We start from the raw sequence: 8,234 nt of genomic DNA, 5'->3' as shown, positions 1-8,234 counted from the left end.
GGAAGAAAAGTGATAACGACGAGGGGGATATATAGACACACACACACACGCACACACATATACATACATAGAGAGAGAGAGAGAGAGAGGAGCAAGGAAGGATGGAGGTTTAAATGGGTGGAAAAGAGACTAGGAAGTGTTAGAGAAATCAAGAGAAACAAGATTGATGTTGGTGATTTGCCCTAATGAACCAAGCTTAACCATAAACAAAATTCAGTTAGTGCATGATGGCTTAGTTCAACATTGCAGCGAACAACAAAAAAAATATGGTGAACATCACATGACCATCAATCTTTGCTTGAACAGGCAGCAAAATTTATAGAGTCTATGTGTCTTCTCAGAGATAGAAACCTATATAACATATTTAGATTACTTTTCAGAAAAAGTAAGCGTATCTCAAACTGCAGTAGGAATTAACAAACTGAAATGTATAATCATGATATAAGCAGTAAGTTTTGTATTAATATTGCTCCAATAAAGCTATCTAGAACACAATTTTTTTTTTTTAATGGTTCAGTCCCAGATAAATTTCTAGGAATTATAACAGTTTTCATTTGTATGCGTTAATAAAATGTATAACTTGGTGTAGGTACCCGTGTGACAACCAAATTGCGAGTCTCAGAAATCATACATAAAGCTATCCTGAATTTTTTCACCTAAAAGACTAAATTCTTTACCTAAGAATCAACCAAAAATCATGCCTGCGATATCTTAAGTTGTATATATTTCTGTGAAGTACATAAAAAAAATAAAAAATACTGATATATGTAAAAAACAAAGCATACAACTTTGACAGCAGTTTGTTGATTTCAGCTATATCCTAGATTAGAAAATATTCATATCCTCAGGGAGGCCTCATTCATCCATATTGTTCTTCAAAAGAAAAACAGATGACATTTGGCATGGCCATGGATAATAATCAAATGCAGAAAATTCTGTTTTAGTTCCTTCCAAGAAATAAAGTTGATACATTCTACACCCTCTTCAGTGTCTTCAATATTGAAGATGGGAATGGTGGATTCAGTTCTCTTGACGGCCCCTTTTTTTGTAAACATAACTCTTATTCCCATTCTTTCCCTTCTCTCTTGAACTGCAGCAACTTTCAACACCATCGGCTTCTAAGTCAGACTCATTCGCGACAGGCTTATACCGCATAAGGCATGTCTCCTAAAGCAGCATCCTGTCCCCACATAGACAGGACCCTGGATGCCATTCAGACCTTTCAAGTTGATCTGCAAAACAAAATATTTATAATTAAACAGTTCGACATATCAACTTGATAATACTAACAAGAAAATATGATACATCGAGAAAGAAAATAGTTTGATTGGCATATCAATCATGCAAATCTATGCTGTCAAGTCATTGTGGAAACTGAACATAGCATGTCTTCTTTCCAAGGGCAGGAACCACCATGAAACACATTGCTTCCCGAAAAGCTTTGCTGTTGCTGAACTAATATCCTAATCCATGTTTAAAAGCACCATTGGCTAGGGCAGAAGATACAGAAATCTGAACAGCACAAGATGCCACTGAATGCCATAAAAGTATGCCAGAATTTATGTAACTATATAAGCATATAATGGATGCAAGATACAAATCAGAGCATTCATTGCACCAGCTTTTTCTGATGCCCAAAGCCTGTTCACTTCTCATAGGAAAAGTACAGAAGTCAATGTGGCTCATTACAATCTTTATCAAGCCATCCACCAACGCCATAAAAACAGCTTTTGTTTTGACAATGAAAGGGCAAGAGAATGAAGATAAATGAAACATGAAATGATAACAAAAGGTGTATGGGAATGGTGCTGACACCTGAATAATGTCAGGATGATCTCTTGGATTATTTCCAGGCCAAGGAGTGCTATCTTGCATTGCCCAGTGTCCTTTTGCTTGATATCTTGCCCAGCGTTTTTTGACAAAAGAAGATTGAATATTGTCCTTCAAGTAATCTATTTTTTGAGCAAAGTAAAACACAGGAGCCCTGGGTTCTATATTGTTGTTTCTTGCAGAAACAAAACCCACTTCCTAGCAAATTCTGCATTCTCTGATACAGCTTTAAATGTCAACATTGCTGAACCATCATCAGATACATAGATGAAACTTTGTCAACAAGTTAATCCACAGCAAGAATGGAAAATACAGTGTTGGCAGTTACTAAAGGAGGCTCTTTGAGGAGATCAATTCTACTGACAAAACTATCAATCGGGACTAACTGAGAAGGTTCTCCTTCCCTCTCATATCTATCAGTAAGATGACTCATGATTATTTTGGTACAATATAATTTCCAGAACAAAAAAGGCATGACATGTCCTATTAAAGGAACCTAAGATAATTAACCTTAGTGCGTGCCTGTCAAGGTATGTCTCAAGTTTGATTGGATGCCATTTAGGAAATTGATCTAGAAGCCAAGACGAAACAAATGAGATCTCACAGATGACAGATGACAGTGGGTAGGCATCTGGATGAGTAATATGATACCAAAAGAAGAAACCTAGGATAATAAGTTGGAATATGATTACTACTCGGTAAAGGTTGAGTTGGTTGGAACTTGAAGGAATAGGCACTGTGGTTCAAAGGTTGATGACCATCATCAGCTCTGTGAAAAGAAAACAGGAGAGTGATGCAGGCACATTCTTTAAGAACTTGTCTTATATGTCCAGAGATTGCTGAAGTGACTGCTGTTCTCCTATTACAACTGTTTCGCTATACCTAGCTTGAACCATGTCAGTGTCTTCTTCATTTTGGTTTGGCACATATCTGGTATTCTGAGGACACTATTGTTCAGCACAAAAATATAATACCATTGATACCATTGAGGGGGGGGGGGGGGGGGGGGGGGTGGAGGGGAAGAGAGAGAGAGAGATTATAATACCATTGATATGCAGAAAATGAAAATGTAAATGTGAATTAGGAAAAAATGGTAGCAACTAGCACTTAAAAGTATGAAAGGACTAGCGATTGATCCATCCTAAGTCAGCCTTAATCGTCATCACCAATCATGCATATGATTCATGAATCTTAGATTGAATCATTCAGAATGAATTCCTAGTGTCTTGACTTAACTAGGCATATGATCAGCGAATCTTAGACCAATTCAGCCTTAATTGCTATTCCAAAAGTGCATACGATCGGCAAAACCTACATTTCCAGTTGTACACATGATTAGTTAATATTATACTGACTCATTTGGTATTTCAAAATCAAATATGAAAATCTAAAAGCATCAAATGCAAGAACTTAAATTCTTAAAGACAACGTGAAAACACCCAGTTTAGATGACATCAGTAAAGCCACAATACTAAATCCATAGTAACAGTATCCTACCGGCAGCCCATTGGTAAGACAAGGAATTCGGTGCTGCTCTTCATGTCTATAAGAAGAAAATAATTCAGCATCTTCACTCTGCCCCTGATGCTGCCAATGGTGCACTGCCTTGCCATTTCCTTGTTGTAGTTTTTTTGATGCAACATTTCCTTGTTGTAGTTAAACTCGTTGTCCTAGTCACCAACAACATCCTCTTCTTCATTTCTCTAAACTCGAGGCCTCCCTGAAAAGTCAAATTTTAATCATATAGCAGGGTTCACAAAACCAGCACAAGAAGGCATGTCCATGTCTCATCTACTTTGACTTCGGTTATGCGTAAAAAGTTGCATAGAATGTTCATACAATGTTGATGCAAATCGAAGGGATATAGACCAATTTAGAAAAAGGCATTCCTTTTTCTCTTGCGCTCAGTCTTGCATTGAGGACAATACTGATTCCCCCCTTTCCACTCATATTCATAACAAGGCCCGTAAACCAGGAAAGTGCACTCATTACGAGCAACAAAGACATCGCCTGTGGCTGTATCCCCCCACAGTGTCACCACACATTTCACAGACTTCACAACTCTGTTTTTTCAGGGGCTTGGGTTGAATTTCCAACCGAAATTAATATAAGATCAATGAATTCCAAGAAGGGATAAGAATTCTTCCCAAATACATTCCCATGAAACATGATGATTGCACAATATGATATTTATGAAAACATTGCTTAGACATACTAGTTGAAAAGAAAGAGGAGGAAGATGACAATGGATGACTACGAAAATTAGACTTTTATGAAACAACACCAAGATCCAACAGAAACAGGAACATCCAAGTTTCAGCTATAAGAGAAAGCAAACAGACATAAAGGCAACAGCACACCAATTGCGAGAAACTTCAGGAGAATGCCTGCAGATTAAAAGCGACTTGGGATGGTTGGTTTCGAATAAAACCATTATCTTCGGCAAAACAGCCAACACTATTCCATCATTTGAACTCATGCTTCAAGGACTTGATGCAACAGTGTCATGTTTTGTGACATTTGGCATGCTTGCAGTTAAACAATTTCACAAACTTAGACAAAAGATAAAATATAAAAGATAAGGACAATGATCAGAGAAAGAGGCAATGCCGAATAATACAGGATCGCAACACACAAGGAAGAAGAATTCAACAACTACAAGAAAGCTCAGCGAAAAGCCTCAATGATCACAGGTTTACCAAATTCTCGTTCCAAACATGACGAGGGCCAATGAAAATCAAAAATTAGAGTGAAGGAAAAGGCAGATTTAACTAAAGACAGCAACTGTATGGCATTGATGATAGAATTCAAGAAGATCAAAGAATATCAATATTGGATAGCCACAGGTAAAAGAGGAGAAGAAATTTGTTAAGAAAAAAAGTTGCTAAAGATTCGAGCTCTGCCAACAAAGGAAAAGGAACAAAGCAGAGAGGGAGATGGGAGCGTTGTTCATATCAGGATTCCTCCTGATCTCAGCGGTCCATTCAGTCCCATCGGTCGATCGCATGAGCATAATGATTAACTTTAGAAACCTGAAAGGAGGGCCAATGAAAAATCAACAATTGAAGTGCAGAAAAAGACAGATTTACCGCCTAAAGGCAGCAACCCGAAATCCGAGCTCTCAACCACTCTCACTGCAAACAGAAGAATATCCAATAAAACACCACAGAATGAATCTGTCAAAAAAAAAAAAAAAAAATCTCGGGCCGCAGACAAGACGAGTCTAAAGACATGACTTCCTTTCAACCCTTGGCGCAATAATTATTTTCAGCTCAGTCACAAGAAAGCAGGAATTCAACAAATCCAACCAATGCTGACAAAAGATCCAAGAATTCCGGCTTATCTATAAAGAAAAAGCAAACGATAGAAAAGAGAAGGAATTCGATCAATCTGAGCAATCTAATCGATACCCACGACCCAACTATTATAAAAAGGGGTCAAATTCGAGGTCAAATCCACGACAAGAAAAGAAAACATTTGTCCTTGAGAAAGGAAGAGGAAAGGAAAATAGATAAAAATAAAAACCATCCACCCACCGGCAATTCCATTTTCTAGCCGAAGAAAAACCGAGAACAAGAAGAGAAGAGACAAATCGAAATCTTGAAATTCCAGCTCAACGATCTGATTTGAATGAACGGGCATCGATTCTTCTCTATTTTCACTTTTTGACAAGGAAATGAAGAACAAGCATGGGATATGGGCGAGGATGAGAGAGAAAGAGATTGAAAATAATGACGCACCCCGACGACGGCATCTCCACCTCTTGCGGCAGCAGAATCGCGGAGAATCATGACGAACTCGTTCCTCTGGCGGGAACCAGCCACCGATCCCGTATTCGCTGATATCCTTCTTCCTTTCTTTTCTCTCTTTCTTGGCCGCCCTACTTCTCTCTCTGTGTCTTTCCCTGTCCTCTCTGCCAAGAGAATAGCAGTGCCATGGCCGCAACCCAAAGGCGGTTATAACAAGTAACGGCGGTCGACGTTGTGGAGAGACGATGATGTGCAGAAAAAGATTAAGGGGAAAATAAGTTTGAAAGAATTCAAACAGCTTCCATTAAAATAATGAAAGCAAAACGGAGAAAGGATAGCCAGGGTAATTGAGGGCAATAAAAATAAGCCATCGGAAGATCTTGCTTCTCCTCCTGCTTTCCTCGTTCGAATATCAATAATACGACCTGCAATAATCGAAAGAAGCAACCTAATCATAAAATTCAGAACGAACGAGATCCTTGATTTTTTATTATCTGAATCTGGCCTCTGCATACCTAATGCATGTGCATCCTACCACCTTTTTCCTTTTCTTTTCTTTTCTTTCCTTCTCTATTATTTTTATCTTTCCGAACCCGCGTCTATTTCTTTCACCAACTCCAATCATTGCATGCTAAAATAGACGGTGGACCGGTAATGGAAACAAAAAGAAGATCTCCACCGGCCTGAGCCCACGTATTTAGTATTCCTTGGGATTAGGCGAGCTCACATGGCCTTTCTCCTCTCTCTCTCTCTTTGTGCCCCATTTAATCTAGCGGTCTCCACCGCGAGAGATTCGAGACTCCCACCCCTCATATCTCCTTGTAGATCGATCCGGATCGCTATGGGAACCATTGACGGGCCTGAGAGAGAATCCAGTTCCAGCAGCCAACGCAGCGTCGGCGGGGAAGGCGTGCCAGAAGGCCCAGAACTGATCGGCAATATCGAGGCCAAAGCATCGAGAGCCGTCCAGATCCGCGATGATGGCCGCGGGATGCCGCGGCTTCATCATACTCCCGAGGGGTCCGGGAGCACCGCAAAGTTGGTACCGGGGAGGAAGTCTTTGCCGCATGTCGAGATGATGAATGTAGACCGAGAAGAAGCAGCAGCAGCGTCGCTCCGGGTGAAGGCGATGGCAGCCGACATGCCGGTGTTCATGCAACTGCATGCCTTTCGATGCGCCAGGCGGGCCCATGACAGCCAGGACAGTTTCAGCTCCAGGCAGATGGCCCATGACATGAAGAAGGTGCATACATATATACATATATTCCAAATTCTACATCTCTTCCTCGTTTTGATTTTTAGTAAATTAATTGTGGCAGCAGATCATGATAAAAGGCGATATATATATTCCATTTCTATGCTTTCCAATTTCATTCAGTGCTCAAACTGGAATCTGATCTGTGCTTCTCTGGTAACAGGAATTTGATAAGGTGTATGGGCCGACATGGCATTGCATAGTAGGGACGAGCTTCGGGTCGTTCGTGACTCACTCGACCGGCTGCTTTCTTTATTTTTCTATTGAAAAGATCCTCGTATTGTTGTTCAAGACCAGGATCCGACAGGTATCCACATCTTAGATCAATTTGTACGAAGTTCGCCCATAGATGTTTATCGCTCTCTCTCTCTCTCTCGCTCCCCTTGAGAAAATCCTTTCTTTTTATCCTTTTTTTTTTTTGAGAAGTGTAAGAGACGGTAAAGAAGATCAGAGCTGCTCGATCTTCTTAATTTCAGATATATGACAAACATTGTCAGGTCCAGCACGTGTATGACACTAATTGATTGGAAACAACTAATTTAAAAATTGAAAAAAATGTTGGGAATAAAACTTATTGTCACCGGCTGAGATTATTATAATCGCTTGGCTCTTACGAAATTCTGAGAGCAGATAGAAGATAGGGTCAGATACCTAATAAATAGAGGTGGCAAAATATGATCCAACCCGCCAACTCGACCGGTGTTCGACCCGCTATAAATAGGTTTGGGTTTGGCCTAAACAGGTTTAGATCGTAAATAGGTTGACTCGTTTAACTCGTTTATTAATTGGGGCGGATACATGTTTTAGATGTCTGACCCTTTAACCCGTATAACTGTTTAATATATGGGCCTTATTGGGCCTAATTTTATCCCAAATAAAACAGATGGAGGCTAATGATTCCAAGATCCAATGGCTGGGAGCGGAAGATCACCAGATGAAAACCTAACTAAAAGAAGAGAAACCCTAGAGCCCCCAAGCTCTTTCCCTCTTTCCCTCCTCCATCTCTCCCTCTCTTCCCTCGGCTGCCGAGCCGCCAAAGGTCTCCCTCCGGCCGTCGCCCCTCTGTCGAAGACCGGAGCCGGCCATTGCCTCCCTCTGCCGATTGCTAGCACTCTCGTCTCCTAAGATCTGACCTTTTCGTGGGATTTGATCTCGGTCCTCTTAGATTCGGCGAACAAACGAGCGAAACAAAGGAAGAGAAGATATGGGATCTCCCTGGGTTTTGAGAGGAGGATGGGATGAAGAAGGAGAAATAGAAGATCCGGAGACACCAGGCCTTCGATGATGCCGAGGAGGTCAGTGAGGAGGGATTCGACGACGACGACAGTGCCGCCAGCGTCGGGGTCGGAGGAGGGTGCCAAGGGTCAGAGAATTTCATCGAGATCCAAGAGGTTGTCAGA

General features: G+C 40.7%; 1 protein-coding gene and 1 long non-coding RNA gene across 2 annotated transcripts; one reads left to right on the top strand and one right to left on the bottom strand.

Moving 5' to 3' along the window:
• Positions 1-707: 707 nt before the first annotated feature.
• Positions 708-6,217, bottom strand: LOC108511864 (uncharacterized). Its single transcript, XR_003382809.3, has 4 exons — positions 6,095-6,217; positions 5,571-6,004; positions 3,328-3,550; positions 708-1,232 (listed from the first exon to the last, which is right to left on the bottom strand). It is a non-coding gene; the product is annotated as an uncharacterized LOC108511864 (long non-coding RNA).
• Positions 6,218-6,306: 89 nt separating this feature from the next.
• LOC103722907 (uncharacterized) lies at positions 6,307-7,336 on the top strand. The gene is made up of 2 exons (XM_008813635.5): positions 6,307-6,822; positions 6,998-7,336. The coding sequence occupies exons 1-2, from the start codon at positions 6,307-6,309 to the stop codon at positions 7,154-7,156; spliced, it is 675 nt and encodes a 224-aa protein (XP_008811857.1). The 3' UTR covers positions 7,157-7,336.
• The last annotated feature ends 898 nt before the right edge of the window (positions 7,337-8,234 follow it).

Source organism: Phoenix dactylifera, chromosome 1, assembly GCF_051530095.1.
Source record: "Phoenix dactylifera cultivar Ajwa chromosome 1, Ajwa_hap1_PhDact_Kaust_v1.1, whole genome shotgun sequence".
NCBI lineage: Eukaryota > Viridiplantae > Streptophyta > Magnoliopsida > Arecales > Arecaceae > Phoenix > Phoenix dactylifera.
This window is presented reverse-complemented; position numbering and strand designations above follow the sequence as displayed.